Source organism: Crinia signifera, chromosome 2 (assembly GCF_055691185.1).
Source record: "Crinia signifera chromosome 2, ASM5569118v1, whole genome shotgun sequence".
NCBI lineage: Eukaryota > Metazoa > Chordata > Amphibia > Anura > Myobatrachidae > Crinia > Crinia signifera.
In genome coordinates this window covers 389681205-389703138 of record NC_139218.1, presented here as the reverse complement: position 1 = coordinate 389703138, position 21934 = coordinate 389681205, and the positions used below count along the sequence as shown (strand labels likewise).

Below are 21934 nucleotides of genomic sequence, written 5' to 3'. Positions count from 1 at the left end.
TAGTAGTTGTCCACCATAGTAGTTTCCCCCTTAGCAGTAAATTTAACTAGAAAATACACCTCAATTTTCAGGCGTATTTGGCAGAAGCCTGCACAGATCAGTCAGAGAAAAGATAGCAAAAATAAATAAATTGCGGTCCTCCGCCCGGCAATAACCAGCCCTGGACTCATTCAGAGAGCACCTGCCCTGACATATCATCCGTGTAGACATGATTAATGTCAACCGTGTCGACGCACCCCAATAACTAAAGCAGGATTCCTTGATATGAAAATATAATGAAGATGGAACCAAAGTACATTTTTGGAGCCAATTTATTTAAAAGCCACCCAAACCTCCTTCCTTCCAAGATTGGGGTGGCCGTTCTCCCTGGGCCCCTACTTCAGCACCGATGTGTTCCCTGATGAGCTTGGGCCCTAGTGGGGGCACTAATGTTGGCACGCCTCCTGCTGTCAATACAAGAGTCGTAGTTCCACTGTCACCAGGTCAGACAGGGAGGTGCCAGGGCCCCTGCTCAAGCCTGTGGGGAGGGCAACACAAACAATTCAAGTGAACGACAGAGCTTCCAGACTCCGGGCTGTTCTTTATTACAGCATAGAAAATTATTAGGACATTAAATAAAAGTTGTGATGTTATCTGTGGGTTTGGGGTGTGGTGGGGGTCATCTTCTCAATCTCTGCAGGACGGTGACACAGCCGTGGCGACTGGTGGCGCGCAGCAACGGTCGTTCTTCGCAAACTGTCTTTGTCATTGGGTCAAACACTAAGGACTTGTCTGTCCCTCGCCCGGTTCCGTCTCTGCCGCCCATGATGTAGATCTTCCCTCCGCAAACCGTCACACCGCAGCTTTCCTGGGGAAATAAATATTGTTTCAGGGATTATCATACAGTATGTCGACCTTTTCAGGTGTCAACTAATGCTATGTTTACATAGTGCTGTTGTCGACCTCTTGTCAATGTCAAATGTCTTTATCGCCACTTTATCACCAGAAAACGCCTCGTATAGGCAATGCACCAGGAGACTGTGGTGATTCATCGGCAATGTGACACCTGTATATCTGTGTACCACTGAGTCTGTATAACAAGGGTTCAGTATGATTTCCCCGACGGACGTTTCACCAACGGTTATTATGCCGAAGCCCACTGACCAAGTAGGTCAATGGGTGTCAGCATAATTGTCCGTCGGTAAATTGACTGCAAGCACAACAAAACTTGGCATGGAGAAAGATACTCAGTGGATAGGCCTGGCGTGTAGAGGTGGGCTGCAGCAATAGTGTATGAGGGTACATCTAAGTGTGGGCCGGTCTGCTCTGGAAGACATGGGTCAAGGAGGGGTTGGTGACAAAGTGGTCAGAATGATACTGAAAGGCACTGGGGGGTAGGTTGGGAGACACGGGATGGGGGCGATACTGAGAGACACAGGGGAGGGGAATTACACTGAGACACACAGGGGGGGGGGGGTGATACTGAGAGGCACAGAGGGGGAATAAGGTTGAGAGACATGGGGGAGGAAGGTTGAGAGACATGTGGGAGGAAGCTGGAGAGACAAAGGGGAAGTGAGGCTGCAGAGACACAGTATGGAGGAGAAGGCTGGAGTCCCAGGTATTGAGTAAGTAAAAACTGTCACAGCTTAAACTAAAAGTACATTGCAAAATAACATTTTAACTAATATATATATATATACACACTCAAAATCTCTTTATACCACAGTCAAGCATTTAACTTCAGAGCTCTTTTTTCTTTGTTACAATAGAAGGGGTAGAAAAAGTACCCAGAGAGACGATGGGGCCCGAAGAGGAGGGAAGCTATAAGTGAAATGATTGAAACAGATAATCAGCAAGTGCTGCCAACAGTGCTGCGTTCCCGGCAATGTTCTATTCCGAAATCCTGCATCCGGCAATGTTCAATAGCGGACCCTTGCTAGAACATGGGAACATAAATCAGAATATGTGCGCTTTATGTATTAAATTCTTTTAACCTCAATTGATCTGCACTATGCTGTGTTGTATTCTGTCTCCCCTGCATATTTAATAGGGGAGAAAAGAAGGATCTGAAAACCTGTATTACATCAACCTGTGAATCCAGTCAATCTGTATTGTATCAGTATATAAGGTTTATTCACCTTGTAACATAGGGACCTCTGACCGCTGACCTTTCAAATTCACTACTTTCTCTATTTTTGTTCTATCGTATCACGGCAATCAACAACTTATCCTAATGACCCCAGTGTATGCAGTGTCTAACAACATGTAACCAAAGGTACCGGTACCAAAGTATTGTCCTGAACCCGAGTCTAGGACTCGGCCTGTGCACAGGAATAAACGTACAACTCCCTGGGGAAGGTGTCTCTAACAGGGAACCCGGCCTTCCTACGGATCAATAACCTGGGGTAACACTTTTATCAGGGGGGTGGGGCTGATCCTGGTCTGTCCTTAACCCGGTGACGCTGAAGGGTTTCCTCAGTGTAGGGACGGCCGTTTCTGCACACTGGTCTTCTATTGATTGATAAGGGGGAAATAACCCTCCACAACCCGTTGGGCTAATTTAGGTGTGCCCCTTTCTATCCTGCCCAGCAACTGTCAGGCTCCCCTAGATCCCACTTGCTGGAGGCATGTTATATGGTGCCCAATGGTGGCCACCAGGGCCAGACTCACGGTTCTGCGGGAGATGCCAGGTAGAGGAGGCTTCCTGTCAAGGTAGGCTCCAGCCGGGGTCTTCCGACCACCTCTGTGCCGCTGCTCCAAGCTGCTGCTTCTTCCCCAAGTCAGCCTGCCGCTCTGTGAAGGGGCGACTGGTTGCCCGTGATGCCTGCCGTCTCTCCCTGTGGTGCCAGGGACACGTGCTGGCTGCTGTCTCTCCCTGCGGTGCCAGGGACACGTGCTGGCTGCCGTCTCTCTCTGCGGTGCGGGGGAAACGTGCTGGCGGGACTATGTAAAAACCGGACTAGACTCCGGACCGCCGGACAGGCCATCAAAATCTGCAGTCCGGAGCTTATAGGGTCCGGTCCGGGGGGGTATCCTGTTGGGGGGTGTCTTGTCCAGGGGGTCCCTGTGATACCTATCATCAGGGACATGGGGAAGGGGAGATTACAGCCTCCCCCTGTGGTCCGGACCATCCGGTTTTTGCTACATGCCCGGACCATACAGGGAGACTTTATTCTACCCCTCCTCCTCTACCTGGTGACAGGTGTCACAGGCAGCCCCCCAGGACAGGACACCCCCGGACAGGACACCCCCTGGACCGGACGCTACAAGCTCCAAAATGCAGAGTTTGATGTCTGGTCCGGCGGTCCGGGGGTTTTGTCCTGGTCCGGTTTTTACCCATACCCCGTGCTGGCTGCTGTCTCTCTCTGTGGTGCCAGGGACACGTGCTGGCTGCTGTCTCTCTCTGCAGTGCGGGGGAAACATGCTGGCTGCTGTCTCTCTCTGCGGTGCCAGGGACACGTGCTGGCTGCTGTCTCTCTCTGCAGTGCGGGGGAAACATGCTGGCTGCTGTCTCTCCCTGTGGTGCCAGGGACACGTGCTGGCTGCTGTCTCTCCCTGCGGTGCGGGGGGAAACATGCTGGCTGCTGTCTCTCTCTGCGGTGCCAGGGACACGTGCTGGCTGCTGTTTCTCCCTGCAGTGCGGGGGAAACGTGCTGCCTCTCTGCACAGTGCCGTCAGGAGACGCCGTTGGCGGTGCTGGATGACGGGACTGGAGCTGTCACTCACCGATCCGTCTCCCTCCGCTGTGTTCCGCCTGGCTCGGATGCTCCCTGGACCTCCGTCCTGCACACACCGCTCTGCCTCCTCTTCCCACGGGCACTTCCTCTTCCTTCTTCTTTGCGCCACCGGGACTTTGGCATCCCTGCTGGGCTCCCTCCGACCTGTCAATCATTCCAGGTACATCCCGCCTTCTCCCCTTCCACGTCAGCGCTGCAGAAGATAGTTAACCTCTTCTATGCCAGGGGTCCTGTCTGCCTTTCTTAGTGGGACCCGCTGCAGGGTGCCACACATGTACCTACTGGGAAGGGGTAGGTACACCAAAGGCGTGTACTGGGACAACAAGATTTTTGTTGCCAGCCTTGGAAGTGATAAAACTACTGTGCTAGTGTATATTTATTAATTTTGTGTGTGTCTTTTGTACATCCGTGTGAGAATCAGACTAAATCTGTGTATAACACGGGCTTTGCTGCAGCGGCAGTGGCATTTTCTCACACCAAGTTCCATTGTGCTTCATCGGCGGCGTTGTATGGGTCTAAAGTCAACTCCCGCGCGGTACAGTCGCAGTCCAGCATATCTGGTACACCGTGGGTGGCTTGTCACTGCACCTGCGCAACATATAATGTGCACAATTGTTCCTTATGGCGTCTGGTAAGTGACAACACATCTGTATTTCTCACCGTAACTTACAGTCACAAACTGAAAACAGAAGAAATAACTAGTAATACCACAAGCTGGTGCTTTCCTGCCTCCGATAGTGGTACTAGGCGTATTAATTACTACTGAGGAACTCTCTCTCTCTGCATCTATTGCTGTCCCCAGGTATCAGTGACATCACACAGGAGGAGCGTTACCTGGCTGCCTATTGGTGGGTCTATCACACCCAATAGAACAAGGAACACTCTCTCTGCATCTATTGCTGTCCCCAGGTATCAGTGACATCACACAGGAGGAGCGCTACCTGGCTGCCTATTGGTGGGTCTATCACACCCAATAGAACAAGGAACACTCTCTCTCTGCATCTATTGCGTGTCCCCAATTATCAGTGACATCACACAGGAGGAGCGTTACCTGGCTGCCTATTGGTGGGTCTATCACACCCAATAGAACAAGGAACACTCTCTCTCTGCATCTATTGCTGTCCCCAGGTATCAGTGACATCACACAGCAGGAGTGTTACCTGGCTGCCTATTGGTGGGTCTATCACACCCAATAGAACAAGCACCATTCTCACCAGAGGTCCCGGTAGCGTCGCTGCCTCGCACCACGTGTCTGTTATTGGGCAGTAGCTGAACACCGTGCTCATTAATCCCCCAGAAACGTATATGGTCCCATCTAACTCTACGGCGCTGATCCTGTCCCTGCAGAAAGGGGCTGGCGACACGTACGTCCAGGAGTTCTCCTCAGGGTCGTAACATTGGACCTACAGGGCGGAGAAACAAACTCAATATAAATATTTTATATAACATTAAACAAAATGTAACGCAAAAATAGTGTACCTACGGCAGGGCTGGTGGGATACGATATTGGGGATATTGGGAGAGTGGGGGCATCAGGTAAATATGGGGGAAGGGGCGCAGTAAGGCACAAAGGGGGCATAATGTCACAAGAGCCTGTGGGATAAGGAGGGGGCAGAGTGGGGGGCAAGCACTCACCTAAACTGATCCATTAAGACTTTACCTTGTCCGTGTTCCTGTAATCGTCCAGCGCTCCCCCAATGACGTAGAGCTTATTCATACAGGACACAGCAGCAGCAGAGCTGACAGCTTCCAACATGGGGGCAACAGGAGACCAGGTGTTGGTGAATGTGTTGTACCGTTCCACCATAGACAGCCTCTTCAGACCATCGAAGCCACCAACACAGTAGATCTGGGGGACGGCAGGATGAAGATTACACTGCAGCCAACTCATGTCAGAGCACATACAGCAATGGGATTACCAGAAAGCTAACCCCGAGCTGACATTCTCGTGGCACCGTGGATTCAGTGGGAAAGGTCACATCTAATAAATATACGGCAAAGTGGGCATGTAATGTGGAGGCGTCAGCAAATTATCCCCATGAAGAAGCCCACGCCGGGGTTATCTGCGGAAGTGGCATGGGGCAGATTACAGGGTCAGTGCATGCAGCAGTGATACCCCCTCTGCCGACATCTCTGCCCCAGGTGACATGATCAGGCCCAATGGTGATGTAACCACACTTACATGACGCGTACGCCTTACATAGGCACACATCGGTGCAAAGGAATATCCTGATATTACACAATCCCCGCTCAGCCATAGGATACTGCTATCCATTATTGGAAGGTTTGCAGCAATATGTACTGTACAGTTCCACCATACTCCTACCACTGTACTGTACAATTCCGCCATACTCCATCCTATGTACTGTACTATTCCACCATACTCCTACCACTGTACTGTACAATTCCTCCATATTCATTCTGTACTATTCCACCATACTGTACTATTGCATACTGTACTATTCCACCATACTCCTACCACTGTACTATACAATTCCTCCATACTGCAACCTCTCTACTGTACAGTTCCACCATACTCCTACCACTGTACTGTACAATTCCTCCATACTCATTCCTCTCTACTGTACTATTCCACCATACTCCTACCACTGTACTGTACAGTTCCTCCATACGCCAACCTCTCTACTGTACTATTCCACCATACTCCCACCTCTCTACTGTACTATTCCACCATACTTCTACCACTGTACTGTACAGTTCAGCCATACTTCTACCTCTGTACCGTACAATTCCACCATACTGCATCCTCTGTACTGTAGAGTTCTGCCATACTACCACTGTACTAATTCCGCCATACTCCTTCCTCTGTTCTGTATAGTTCCACCATACTCCTACCTTTGTACTGCAGAGTTCTGCCATAATCCTACCTCTGTACTGTACAGTTCTGCCATACTCCTTCCACTGTACTGTACAATTCCGCCATACTCCTTCCTCTGTTCTGTATAGTTCCACCATCCTCCTACCTCTGTTCTATACAGTTCCACCATACTCCATCCTCTGTACTGTACAGTTCTGCCATACTCCTCTCTCTGTACTGTACAGATCTACCATACTCCTATCTCTGTACTGTACAGATCTGCCATACTCCTATCTCTGTACTGTACAGATCTGCCATACTCCTATCTCTGTACTGTACAGATCAGCCATTCTCCTATCTCTGTACTGTACAATTCCACCATACTCCTTCCTCTGTTCTGTATAGTTCCACCATCCTCCTACCTCTGTTCTATACAGTTCCACCATACTCCATCCTCTGTACTGTACAGTTCTGCCATACTCCTATCTCTGTATTGTACAGATCTGCCATACTCCTATCTCTGTACTGTACAGATCCGCCATACTCCTATCTCTGTACTGTACAGATCTGCCATACTCCTATCTCTGTACTGTACAGATCTGCCATACTCCTATCTCTGTACTGTACAGATCTGCCATACTCCTATCTCTGTACTGTACAAATCTACCATACTCCTATCTCTGTACTGTACAGATCTACCATACTCCTATCTCTGTACTGTACAGATCTGCCATACTCATTTCTCTGTACTGTACAGATCTGCCATACTCCTTTCTCTGTCCTGTACAGATCTGCCATACTCCTATCTCTGTACTGTACAGATCCGCCATACTCCTATCTCTGTACTGTACAAATCTACCATACTCCTATCTCTGTACTGTACAGATCCACCATACTCCTATCTCTGTACTGTACAGATCCGCCATACTCCTTTCTCTGTACTGTACAGATCTGCCATACTCCTTTCTCTGTCCTGTACAGATCTGCCATACTCCTTTCTCTGTACTGTACAGATCTGCCATACTCCTTTCTCTGTACTGTACAGATCTGCCATACTCCTATCTCTGTACTGTACAGATCAGATCCGCCATACTCCTATCTCTGTACTGTACAAATCTACCATACTCCTATCTCTGTACTGTACAGATCCGCCATACTCCTATCTCTGTACTGTACAGATCTGCCATACTCCTATCTCTGTACTGTACAGATCTGCCATACTCCTATCTCTGTACTGTACAGATCTGCCATACTCCTATCTCTGTACTGTACAGATCTGCCATACTCCTATCTCTGTACTGTACAAATCTACCATACTCCTATCTCTGTACTGTACAGATCTACCATACTCCTATCTCTGTACTGTACAGATCTGCCATACTCCTTTCTCTGTACTGTACAGATCTGCCATACTCCTTTCTCTGTCCTGTACAGATCTGCCATACTCCTATCTCTGTACTGTACAGATCCGCCATACTCCTATCTCTGTACTGTACAAATCTGCCATACTCCTATCTCTGTACTGTACAGATCTACCATACTCCTATCTCTGTACTGTACAGATCTGCCATACTCCTTTCTCTGTACTGTACAGATCTGCCATACTCCTTTCTCTGTCCTGTACAGATCTGCCATACTCCTATCTCTGTACTGTACAGATCTGCCATACTCCTTTCTCTGTACTGTACAGATCTGCCATACTCCTTTCTCTGTACTGTACAGATCTGCCATACTCCTATCTCTGTACTGTACAGATCCGCCATACTCCTATCTCTGTACTGTACAAATCTACCATACTCCTATCTCTGTACTGTACAGATCCGCCATACTCCTATCTCTGTACTGTACAGATCTGCCATACTCCTATCTCTGTACTGTACAGTTCTGCCATACTCCTATCTCTGTACTGTACAGATCTGCCGTACTCCTATCTCTGTACTGTACAGATCTGCCATACTCCTATCTCTCTACTGTACAGATCTGCCATACTCCTATCTCTCTACTGTACAGATCTGCCGTACTCATATCTCTGTACTGTACAGATCTGCCATACTCCTATCTCTGTACTGTACAGTTCTGCCATACTCCTATCTCTGTACTGTACAGTTCTGCCATACTCCTATCTCTGTACTGTACAGATCTGCCATACTCCTATCTCTGTACTGTACAGTTAGAGCTCCATGTGACGTGGGCAGTAAATGTGATGGGTATTACCCGCAGTGCCCTCACCTGACCCTTTAGAGTCACCATGCCATGTCTCCACCTGCCGGTGTTCAGCAAGGCGATCTTCACCCAGTTATTGACATGGACATTAAGCACCCAGACGTGGTGGCTGTGGATGTGCCCACCTGGAAAGGGTATAAAATGCACTGTGAGTCTTTACACAAAGAATGACATTATGGCCCAGACGTATTATGCTTCAAAAAGTGATAAATTGGAGTGATAAACAATCAGCCAATCAGATCCTACCTATCATTCTTCAAACCCAGCCTGCAACATGTCCTTAGGAGCTGATTGGACGGCTGTTTATCACTCTCCACTCTATTACTTTTTGAAGCTTGATACATCCGGCCTTTATATCTAGCCTCTAGACTCCATACGAGTGAGCCTCCAGGTGCCGTGTAACTGCGTAGGCCGGCACTCTTACCCCAAGAGAACCTGGCAACATGATTACAAGCACCAGGGAGGGGTCACTGGGAGCAGGAAGATGTTCTATATAGGGGATGCCCCTCCAGGAACCCCTCAATATAGAAAAGTCTGAGTTTTGAGGGCAGTGACTGGCAAGATAACCCTTACAGCTTCAGGCTGGCAATGTCCTGGCAGCTGGGCGATGCAAGAGTTTACTGATAAAACGTCCAACATATTTATATCAGTACAATAGCAGGGAGCAGTGGCGTAGCTACGTTTTGGGCACCCCCCCCCCGCCCAGCACCCCTACCCCCCCCCCCCCCTGCCGCCCATGCAAACCCCCCTCAATCCCCTTACCTATCGCACTGGTCGCGGCAGCTCCGTTCTTCTGAGGACCACCAGAAAATGGCCGCCCCCATACAGCAGACAGTTTCAGAGAACTGTGTGCAATATGGGGGCGGCCATTTTCTGGTGGTCCTCAGCAGAAGAACGGAGCCGCCGGGACCAGCGCAATAGGTAAGTCTGCGGGGGATTGGGGGGGTTAACTATAGCACAGCAGCCCCCGGTGCCCCCACATGCACAGCGCCCCCCCGCGGTGGCGGGGGCTGCGGTGCTATAGTTACGCCCCTGGCAGGGAGCCTAATACCTAGGAATAAGATAAGAATCTCAGGGGCAGATTTATTAAGCTCGGTGAAGTGATAAAGTGTCTGGTTTTTATCACCGGCCAATAAGCTCCTATCTGTGAAGTTACAGGCTTGGTTTGAAAAATGACAGGTACAGTATGGGCTGATTGGCCGGTGATAAAAACCAGACACTATATCACTTCAGGAGCTTAATAAATCTACCCATCAATAACTATACACAAGGATTATACATAACAGTGCCATCTAGTGGTTACATATCAGAATGCCTAATACTTAGGAATAAGATAAGAATCTCAATAACTCTGCATAAGGACTATACAAATCGGTGCCATCTAGTGGTCAAATAGCAGGATGCCTGCAGGAGACTTTTCTCATAACAGATGAGGAATGTTCTACCGTAGAGGTTCCCAACTTTTTTTGAATCACGGCACCCCGTATCATAATTGTTTTCATGGCACCCCTAGGCCAGACGTTTCTCATTGAGAGAGTCTGAAAATATATATATTAAGTAAATTGTGTTTCTACATTATTCTTAGGTTCAGTTACTGTATGTGTGTTTTTTTTGTTTTTTTTGTATAAACATTTTTATTGAGTTTTAAAGTTTCCACGCGTTTGCGTATAACACAATCAGCATATCTAAGATAATACAACAAAGTTCAGCATGGTAAAATATAAATGTTCAAGTATGAGAGTATTACATAAGACAAATCGTAAGTGGTACAATTGCGTCAGGATCTTAGAGAGACATCAGTTTGGTTAGAAAATTGGTCAGAATATTAGACCTATATCTCATATTATGCGGGATCAACATCAATTCTTATTGCATGGGTGTTTAGAAGTCTCATACAGATAAATTTTGTTGTCCTATAGCATACTAAACTAACACCGTCAGAAATACTAACTCTATTATAGTTATGATAGAGAAGATAAAGAGAGGATAGAGGGGGAAGAATGGGAGAGAGAGGTGGGGAGGGGGGGGGGAGGGATGTCTAGGCATAAAGTACATAGCAACTCTGCTGCGTCTCAGAGTTTTCCTGCTATCTGTTAGTGTAACTCAATCTCAAACCCGTTGATAGGGAATCGAAATAACATCTTAGGGTTAAGACTGAGATTCCATTCCGTGTTGGGAGTTTAACCTTTTTAGTCTAGACCGTTGGTAGGTCCATATTTCAACTTTTTAATATCATAAGCGTAACACTTTAACAGTAGAAAAGTAAAGTAGTAGGAGACTGTTCGTCTTACAGTCTTGTGCCGATGCATCAGGCTGGCATGGGGTACGATATTTGGTTATAAAGAGGGGGTTAGTTATCATACGCCTCTTCTAGCGTGGTTGTCTGGTAATTTGGATCTATGTATAAGTCAAAGTGTACCAATCCGATACATCGAAGGAATTCAAAAGTCTATTTTTCATATCAATATCTAGAGTAGATATATATGGGTTCCATTTTTTGTCAAAGAATTGGGTGGGAGTGGGTAGTCGTTGTAACATATGTTTCCTATCGAAATATAAATGTTGTAGCATCATCTTGTGGAGTTGGAGAGTTGATGGTGCCGTCTTCACTGTCCAGTGTTTTAGTATGAGTTTTTTAGCTATAGTGAATAGCATAGTAAACATTGGGTATAGAACCTTAGAGGTAGGGATACCGGCCCATTCACAGAAATTCAGACACAGACTTGCCAGCGGAGAGGGCTTTAAAGACAGATTGAAATTGGAATTGATAAATAGATATACCTTGTTCCAGAAGCGTCGAATTTTTGGGCAATCCCACATACAGTGATAGAAATCTGCCCGAGACCTCCCGCACCTTTGGCACGCCGCACCGACTGTTGAGTCGAAGTGAGATCTTATAGATGGAGACATGTATGCTCTATGTATCGTCTTTAAGTGGACTTCTTGTAGATATGCTGAGCCTAGTGTTTTCATGGATGTAGCGAAGTTATGTATTATCATATCAGTAGAGGTGATCGATGAGATATCTGTATTCCATGTTTGAGTAAGCTTTTTGAGGTGTGGTTTGGAAGGGATGTTGACTATGAGATTATAGATGTGTTTCAGTTTGCATGGTTTTGTGTGCCATTTTTGGAGAAGACTTGTCACAGGGGAAGTGGGCTTAGAAGTCTGAAAATCTATATGAAGCGAGGTCACATAGTGTCGTGCTTGGAGGAACATAAAAAAATGTGTGTTTGGTAGATCAAAATTGGATTTCAGTGTTGAGTAAGTATGTATGCTGCCCCCCGGATCAAATATCTGATTCGCCGCGCACAGCCCTCTCTCTCTCCACTGCAGGAAAAGAGAATTTGAAAGGGATGGAGGAAATGAAGGGTTGCCCCATAGAGTGACATAACGCGAGGAGGAATGGTCGCTTGCTACACATTTGTGAAGTTTAATCCAGGCGTTGTATGTATCATGGAATAGGGGGTGTTTTAGTATATGAGGAGGAATGAGGGACCTTTTTGAGTGTAGGAGGGCGTTAGGTGAGTAAGGATGGAAGATTTCCTGATCTAATAGGTTATCTGTATATGAGCTTTTACCCAGTATCCAGTCCGCTGCACATCTTGCTAGAATAGAAATTGAGTAGGACGTAAAGTCAGGAGCTCCCGCACCTCCATTGTATTTGTCCATTACCAATTTGGAGTGAGCAATTTTGGGTTTTTTGCCATGCCAAATAAAGTGGGCAATGACTTTCTTGAGGCGTTTTTCGTCTTCAGGGGATAATGCAAAAGGTAATAATTGCATAATGTATAGGATTTTGGGGAAGATTATAGACTTTATTACAGCTATCCTGCCCAATGTGGAGAGAGGAAGATCGTGCCAGCCTTGGATTTTGAGTATGAGTTTTGAAATAGTCTCTTTGAAGTTTAGGGCATATATCTTGGTTATATCAGCAGGGATTTGAATTCCTAAGTATTTGAAGTGGGAAGTATTAATTTTGAAGGGGAGAGCTGACACTGCCGGACTCAGGGGTGTGGACGAGTGGATAGGGAGAAGTTCCGATTTTGAAGTGTTTATTTTGTATCCTGCTGTTTGGCCAAATTCATTGATAAGTCTGAGGATCTCTTGGATGGATGGGAGGGGGTCGGAGATAAACAGGAGCATATCGTCTGCAAATAATGAGACTTTAATTTCCTTTTTTCCAATAGGTATTCCTTTGTATAAAGGTGAAAGGCGGAGTGCCATGGCCAGTGGCTCTAAAGCAATAGCAAATAGTAAGGGAGATAGGGGGCATCCCTGTCTTGTGCCCCTGCCTATAGGGAAGGGGTCTGATAGAAGTCCATTGCAGGATATCTGGGAGTTAGAGTTTGTATAAAGGGTATTAAGTGTTCTGATAAATTGATCAGGGAAACCAAAGCGATGAAGGGTATGGTATAAATGTGGCCACTCTATCAGGTCAAATGCCTTTTCGGCATCTAGGGAAAGGATGAAGGCATTGTCAGGATTGGAAGGTGGGTTTTTTTGGGTCAGTGCTGCTATGACTTTACGAACATTTATTGAGGAGTGTCGGCCTGCAATGAATCCGGTTTGGTCAGTGTGAATTATGGAGGGGACAATTAGCTTTAGTCTATCTGCGATTATCTTAGTTAATAATTTATAGTCTAGATTTAAAAGTGAAATGGGGCGGTAGGACCCTGGTAGTGAAAGATCTCTTCCTGGTTTGGGGAGAATCTTAATCACTGCTGTGTTGAAATGTAGGGGTATTGTGCCTGAGGTCATTATTGAATTAAAAAGGTCTGTTAATATTGGGGAAATTTCATTTACCATTAATTTATAGAAGGAGCTGCAGTATCCGTCGGGGCCGGGGGCTTTATTGAGTTGTAAGTGTTTGATAGCAGATGTAACTTCCTCTGCGGTGACTGGTTTGTTAAGAAGAGCAGACATGTCTGCTGATATGGTAGGGAAGTCAATCTGCTCCCAAATAGGTGAAGGGAGAGATGTGTGGGCTGGTGTGCTTGGGGTGTTGCTGTCAGTTTGTATGGGGTTGGAGAGGGTAGCGGCATAAAGTTCTTTGTAGAATAGTTGCATAACGGATGCTATCTCTTCGTTGGAGTTGGTTAGAGTACCTTGGGGAGTTTTTAAGGGGTGTACTATTGAGGGTTTGTTTGTACCTTTTAAAAGGTTTGATAAGAGCTTGCCTGCTTTGTTGCCGAATTTATGGTATTTGTAGTTTACTGTAAATAGGGATTTGTTACCTACCTCCGCTATATAGTTTTCTAGATGTGTTCTTGCCAGTTGATATCTGGTCTTATGGAGTGGGGTAGGGGATTTTTTATAGGCTTCAAAAGAGTCTGTTAATGTAGATTGCAATGACAAATATTGTTTGGTGTAGCCTTTGTTAGAGGCGGCGGTGAAGGAAAGGATGGATCCCCTCAAAACGGCTTTTAAAGCCATCCAATATAGAGGGGGGTTAGCGTGTCTATATTCTTCGTTATGAAGATGAAATTTCTCCACTTCTGTTTTCAAAAGTTCCTTAAATTTGGTTGATTTCAGGAATCTGGAGGGGAATCGCCAGGAGCGTGGAGTATTAGATTGATTTGTAATTTGTATTTCCATGGATACTAGGGCGTGATCTGAAATGATTATGGGGGCGATTGAGGATGTAGTGATCTGTGGGAAGAGGGAGTGGGAGACTAGAAGGAAGTCTATTCGAGAGAGAGAGCCATGCGCAGCGGATAAGCACGTGTATTCTTTATCCGTGGGGTGTTGGGATCTCCATACATCTATCAGACCTAAGGTTTTTATTAAGTGGTTAACTCCAATTTTTGGAAGAGAAGGTGTAGAGGTTCTGACTGTCGATCTATCCAATGTCTGTGAGGAAATCATGTTGAAGTCGCCCCCAATTATAAGGTTAGAATCTATGTGTGGAGTGAGTATTGCTATCAATGTGCGGAAGAATTGTTTGGAGTAAGGTGGGGGTGCGTATATGTTGGCTAAAGTGTAGTGTTTACCTTCGTGTTCAACTTCAGCTATAGCATATCTTCCATCTGAGTCAGCGTCGGTGCGGGTAACCTCCAGCGCGAGAGATCTTCTGGCCATTATAACTACTCCGCGAGCTCTAGAAGAAAAACATGAATGAGCCAATACCACCCATCCCAACATTTGCAGTTTTGGAATTTCTGAGGCTACCAAGTGCGTTTCCTGGAGAAATACAATGTCTACTTTAGACTTGTTCAGGTATACTAACAGTTTCCTACGTTTCATGGGAGAATTTACTCCTCCCACATTCCAAGTACTAATTTTTACTTCAGAAATCATGGTGTGTACCAATGAAAGTGTTGGAATGGGGCATAATTTTTGTTATCAACGCGTTTGGAGTAAAATCTATCTGAAACTATCAGGCATAGAATTATGACATTTTTGGATTTGTTATATACACCTAGGTTCAGGTGGCGGGGGAAGGGTGAGGTGGGAGGAAGGAAAGTGTTAGGAGTGAAGGAAAGAGAAAAGAAAAGAGGAAAATACAGGAGTGTTAGTGTCCCACAGATTGATATAACCGTGGGGTGACCTCCTAGAGTATACATAAGAACTAACTCTAACAGAGAGTTTTATCAAAATAAGATAACCGGTAACTAACAAGGGCCACGTGTGCCCCAACATTTCTAACAATTAAACTTATTTAAGCCCTGCTTGTCTAGAGCCATCAGGGGGAAAAAAGGGGGGGGGGAGGGATGGGATGTGGGATAGACAGGACAGAATGCAGATGATTGGGTATAACACCCAGTATCTTCGAGTGTCCCATCTTGGTTGTTACCATATATGCTTGACAACAGACATTAGAGCAGTGGTTGGGATAGGAAACTGTGGTTATAATGTCAAAGTAGAGTGGAGCTTGACCATAGATTGTCGTCAGCATTTGGAGTTATGGTATTCAATTTGTTGCCGTGTCTATTCGGGTCATTCTCATGTAGATGAGGATCTTATTAGACTGCGAAAAGAGGCTGAATAGCATATAAGAGGGAGGGGGGGGGGGAAGCAATGTGACGTTGATAAAGTGGATTCAGCTGGAATTTGACGGAGTTTGATATACATTATCAGCGAGTAGTCGGTTTGGACGGTAAGGCTGGGGTGTCAGAGATGTCTTCTGCCATTTGGCGGGAGAGTTCTTTGAGATAATCGGAGGCATCTGCGGGGTCTGAAAAATCTTTGAATGTGTTGCCGTCATATATTCTTAGCTTGGCTGGGTATAAGAGCCCAAATTTTCGGCCTTCTGCGGCCAGAGCTGAGCAGAGCGAAGAGAAAGCTTTCCTGGTTTTTGATAATTCTGCGGAGAAGTCTTGGAAAATGTACAGTTTGTGGCCTTCCCACATGAGATTTTTAATTTTGCGTGAAGCAGACCAGATTTCAACTTTATGTAAATAGTTGAGGCATTTAAAGAGTGTCACTCGCGGTCGCGGTCTGTTTGGGGTTGGTGGTGGGCCGACTCGGTGCACCCTCTCTATAACTAGGTCTGAGCAAACTTCTGAGATGCCTAGAAGCGAGGGTAGGGTGTTGCGGACAAAATTAGCCAGAGCGGGGCCTTTTAGTGATTCGGGTAAACCCACCAGTCTAATGTTGGACCTGCGTGACCTGTTTTCTAGTTCCTCAACTCTGTTCCAGAGTTGGAAGTTTTCTTTTGTCAGCTTTATTATGTCCACTTGTGCTTTTGATATATCGTGTGAGACAGCTCCTATCTGGTTTTCTGTGACTGTGACTCTCTGCGATAGTTTCTGCAGCTGTGAGGTAATATCATCTACAGCTCTGGTGAGAAGAGGTGACATCGTGGCATTAATTGCTTCTACTACTTCCCGGTATGTAACGGGTGTCTCCAAACCGTGTGATAAGTGTCCCCCTAGGGTGTTACCTTCTGCTGCCTGTTTCTTGTGCGCAGGGTATGGGGAGTCTGCAGCGTTGTCCGGCGCCATGTTGGTAGCCCCTCGCCGCTTGTCTGAGCGCTGCTGCTGCGGCGGCGTCTGTGACGGCTGCGGTGGTTGTTGCCGCTCCATTTGCGGGGATCAGCGGGTGTCAGGGGAGGGGATGTGTAGTAGTACACGGGAATGAAGAAGCTCCAGGAGCCTTTTAACGATGCTTGTTGGGGCAGCGTGAGCGGAGCTCAGAGCGGGAGCTCCGTCCTCATCAGAGCCGGAAGCGGAAGTCCTACTGTGTGTGTGTTAATGCGCCAGATTCATTTCTGCAACTTGCCTATTACATTGGTCATAAATAATTTGAATTGGTCATGGACCACCCATCCAGGGCACCCCTGCAAGTCCTCCCAGGGTGCCACGGCACTGTGTTTAGAAACCACTGTATCTATTAAGGGCCCCTTAATCATTAAATACAGATGGAGAGTCCCTCTTCCTTGTAGGGGCTGGCGGTAGATTCGCCAGCTCACAGAAAGGGATGCGCGCCGGTTCGCCAGTGGAAGGCGTTATGGTGAGCCCCAGTGCTGAATGAAGGGCGCTCCATATGTACTTATGGCTTATTCAAAACACCAGGGAAATCCAGAGCTGGTCCCCGCAGCCAATGTCGTCTAAAAATATTGTTATTCAATTTTAGCCTCTGCGCTACACTTCTCACAATGTGCCAGCGGAGTACCCATAGAAACCTCCTCTGCAATGACTTCCGCAGTCTGTGGGAACGCACGCACATGGCAGGGAGAGACTCCTATCAGCGACCCTGTGCCGAGGATGCTCTATAATGCCACCTCTATAATGGCATAATGCATTGTGATTTCAGGGGGTAATATTGCGCCCAGATCGCAATGCCGGTGTGATTGCTGATAAATGGGAAGTAGTAATGCAGCGAATACCTGGGTACAAGTCTATCAGTAAGACAATATACTTATATACCAATCTCCTGGGAACTCCATGTATTACATGTGAGGAAACAGTAAGAGATTAGTTACCTGACATATAAATATTATCCTTTAACGTGCAGACGGCAGGCTCTGATTTGGTGTATCCCGGAACCGCAGATACCGCCGTCCACTGTCCTCCTTTGGGGTCAAAGCTGTCAATGTATGGTAACTTTAAGACCCCCTTTTCATCATAGCCCCCAATAATAACGATCACCTCTGACAGGTCCATGAATCTGGAAGGAGAGAGCAATGCATTAGTACACTAAAGTCGGCAAACACTGCAGTTATTAACTAACCAATGAGACGTTGGCTTTCATTGTCTAACATGGCCTAGACTCTCAGCAATTTGCTGATTGGAAAGCTCCCTGTGTGATATATAGCCGCGAAGTCTGCAAACAAAATGTCGGCATTCTCACTGTCAACATTCAAAAGGAGGCATCATGATTTTGACCATTATTAATGTTGACACCTGCAAAATGTCGTCATTGACAGAATGTCGACATAGGAAATGTTGTCACCGTCATTATGTGTACATTTCCATTATGTCAGTGCCGTCTTGATGAACATGTTGACATGTTCATTGTTGACACAACAACCATGTTGACATTCTTGGCTAAAAAAATAGATGATCCTGCTCGTTCTGGTGGTATAACTAAGCATTAGAGGTTCCAATGCTAGATCCTGGATGCCAAGGATAACAAAGGTTTCATGTGAATTATACTCTGGTGCCAAACAGTAACAGCCCTGCCCAACATAATATAAAACATTGCATGCCCACCTTCTTGGTCTCCCCCTTCGCGAATTGAGATGATTTCCAAGGATATGGCACATCCTAGCTTCGTGCAGCAGAGGGAAGCACTCAGGGCAGTCCTGGATGCTGTTGTCCATTTCCACCTTCTCCAAGAAATAAAGAGGGTCCAGCAAGGGCAACCTCACATGCTCCAGAATATCCCTCAGGTCTTTCCTTTCCATGCTTTTGTTCCCCTTCACCCACCTCATGACGGCTTCAAAGACAACCTCTTCCTTGTCCACCACCAGATCATCGTTCCTCAAGCACTCAATCAGTTCCTCTTTACTCAGCTCCAGGAACTCCTCATGGCAGGAGACCTCCGTGAAACCTTCCAGCATCAGCTTCTTGCTTTTCTCCGACAGTGACGGAATGGAGAACATGTCTGCAAACTTCATGATGCCAACGCAGTTGGAAGGGTCTAGCTGGCCGTCAATAAAATTCACACATGCATTTCGCAAACTGGAAATGTTCAGCAAATCAGAGGCCTGTAGGATGTCCTGCACATTGTCCTCTTGTAGCGGAAGTTTACCTTCATACATGAAGTCCAAAATGAGACTTATTGTTGAGGCAGATATCTCATGAAGGTCCACAACACTGAGATTGGTCTCCTTAAGGGTGTTACTGAACATGGCCCTGAAATAGGAGCTCTTGGAGGACAAGATGACTTTATGGCAGGAGAACCTCTTACCGTCTACTAGAAGAGCGACATCTGTAAATACACCACTTTGCCTGGAGGAGTTTAGGCTCTGAAGGACCTCATTAGCGTGACACGTCCCACCACAGGGCTGCGGGATTATCTCTTGTGCCATGTTTTTGCTGGAGGGGATTTGAAGGCACCTGGTTTCGTAAATTATCTCACTTTCATTCTAGTCAGTAAAACATAAAAATAACATAAATGACGCATTGCTCAGACGTTTGCATAGATAATGTACTACTATTTCATTTTTAAGACAATGAGATTTTGAATGGGATGAGAGCTGTTTAAGCGCAAGGATATGGTTCGTAGTTTATGATAATTGGTCGGAATTTTGTCACCGGCTTCTAAGGATATGTGGTCATTGGGTCGACACATATAGGTTGACAGTCAAAGGTCAACATTGGGTTTTTTGCCCTTTTTTTTTTTAGCCAACATGTGCCGACAGGCGGTATTTCATGCCCTACCATCCACTAGGGTGTGGAGTGAGAATAGAATAGTGTGCCGAGCTCAGCGAGGCACCGTGGTGCTCCGATATGGTGTGGTCATGTCTACCAAAAACATGGACACCAAAAGTGTAAAACCCATGTCGACCTTTTGACTGTTGATCTAGCCACTGTTGACCTAATGTTTGTGTCGGCCTTCCAACCATGTCGACCGTAGGCATGTTGACCTATTTCATGTGTCTAACTAAGCCATTTTGACCTTCAGTGATCGACCCAATGCATGTTGACCTAATTGTTCGACCCAATGACCCCACGCCACTTCCAGTTAGCCGAACATGCAATGTCGCCCAGCTTTATAGCAACAGGATCTTTCTCCATAACGAGAGCCCGTCTGGGCGAACTGTGGTGCGAATCTGCTGGGAAACGGGCGCTGCGCCATATAAGATCCTGCTAATAAATAAATAAGGTTCCTCCATTACTAACTTTATTCTACTCAGGTGTTTATTCCCATATATCTTCCCTTATATACTGTATCTGTACAATGCCTCCTTTCTCTATACCTCTGAATCTTCCCCATCACATAACTAGATTGCCAGCTCTGTGGGCCAGGTGCTTTATTCCTTTTAATGAATTTTCAGTTAACATTCAATTTATTTCACAGGCGCCTCAAGGTCAGGGAGGCTCTCAGATGACCGTCAGGGGGCGATATTCAAAGGGAGATCTACAGATGGAGCAGCCGCCGCTACCCACGATACATATGTATCAAACCTTAGCAGCCAATCAGATTGTAGAACTTGGCGTGACTACCACCATGCGCCAGGTCCGCCAAGAATATGTCGCGCGTGCACGAGACACACACACGCGCAACCCCATTCCAGGCAATGGGATGCACAAGCGTCCCCTTCTCCACCATCTGCCATCTATTTCGATATGGCGAGCTGGCGGACGGAACGAGAGCGGATCCTTCTGTATTTATACTTATATATTATGATGGAGCCCGCATCAGTCAACGATAAATTCTGCTCTCTAATAAACCTTTCTTTTTTTAACACCAATTAGCAATGAATGAATGGGGCCGATTCAGTACATTTAGTTTGGGTCTGACGTTGTCCCCGTCCTGATTGAGCGTGCGCAATGATTTCCCATTAATATAACACCTGGGTATTACAGAGTATGAACATACAATAACTCAGTGTACAGTATGTTATAGAACTGCCTGGAGCTGCTCCATCCCCCACTGTCCTCCCTGCAGCTGTATAGGGTTCACACCCCCAGCACACCCAGCGAGGACGTTGGGCCACCATGCTGCAGTGCAAGGGAAGAATATACAGTTATACTCTTTCTGTGCACGGTAAATACTGGCTGCTTTTGCATGAAGACCAGACAGCTTTATATTTACACTGCAATTTATATTTCAGATTAAACACACCCCACCCAAATCTATCTCTCTGCATGTGTTACATCTGCCCCCACCTGCAGCGCAGCATGGTTTTGAACATTTGTGTCCTTTTTTGCTTTGCTCACAAAGATACATCAGGCCTTTGCCCCATACCTGGAGACAGCAGGCTGCAGAGGTTCTGGATCTTGCATGCTCCGGTGTGTTGCTCCCTCAGTTGTGGATGAGCAGCGGCTGTGATGTGGTGCTGGGGATCTGGCAGAGGAGGGGCTGAGAGGGAATAATCTCTCCAGCTTCCTCCTGTGTGTGGGGAAGATGTAGTCTAGTCCCAGCTGTGAGGAGTCTGCCGGCTGCCACCAGATCTGTCAGCTCAGCACCACACAAAGGACAGGGGTCTCCCAGGGGAGAGATAATTGTGTTGTGGAGAGAAGAGACACCAGCTCCCCCATTACTCATCTGTGCAACCACTGCGGCGCTGGAAAACATACGTCTCTGTCTCTCTGCCTGGGAGAGAGATAAAGTGGGGAGAGATAAAGGGTCCAATTCAGACCTTCTCACTGGGCTACATGTGTTTGGAGCACAGCTAGCAGGTTAAAGCGCCCCTCATGTGCAGGGCTGCGAATGGATATAACGCAGTTAGGGGGGGGCGTCGCCGCCCCGCCGAGCACCCCTACCCCGCCGCCCATGTAAACCCCCCTCAATCTCCCACAGCCTTACCTATCGCGCTGGTCCCGGCGGCTTCGTTCTTCTGCTGAGGACCACCAGAAAATGGCCGCCCCCATACAGCAGACAGTTTCAGAGAACTGTGTGCTATATGGGGGCGGCCATTTTGTGGGGGTCCTCAGCAGAAGAACAGAGCCGCCGGGACCAGCGCGATAGGTAAGTTTGCGGGGGATTGAGGGGGGTTTAACTATAGCACCGCAGCCCCCGTCGCCCCCACATGCACAGCGCCCCCCCCCCGCGGTGGCGGGGG

General features: G+C 46.9%; 1 protein-coding gene across 1 annotated transcript; it reads right to left on the bottom strand.

Moving 5' to 3' along the window:
• Positions 1–560: 560 nt before the first annotated feature.
• On the bottom strand, positions 561–21443 carry KLHL35 (kelch like family member 35). Its single transcript, XM_083170325.1, has 7 exons — positions 21118–21443; positions 18414–19291; positions 17684–17868; positions 8764–8882; positions 5377–5565; positions 4931–5119; positions 561–847 (listed from the first exon to the last, which is right to left on the bottom strand). The coding sequence occupies exons 2-7, from the start codon at positions 19232–19234 to the stop codon at positions 659–661; spliced, it is 1692 nt and encodes a 563-aa protein (XP_083026451.1). The 5' UTR covers positions 19235–19291; positions 21118–21443; the 3' UTR covers positions 561–658.
• Positions 21444–21934: the final 491 nt, after the last annotated feature.

Excerpts from the sequence above, each read along its gene's own strand:
- KLHL35 (XM_083170325.1), bottom strand. The coding sequence starts at position 19,234 with ATGGCACAAGAGATAATCCCGCAGCCCTGTGGTGGGACGTGTCACGCT. Across the intron at positions 17,869-18,413 it reads CGAAGGGGGAGACCAAGAAG|ATTCATGGACCTGTCAGAGG; the intron begins GTGGGCATGCAA and ends CTCTCCTTCCAG. Across the intron at positions 848-4,930 it reads CGACGCTACCGGGACCTCTG|GAAAGCTGCGGTGTGACGGT; the intron begins GTGAGAATGGTG and ends TTATTTCCCCAG.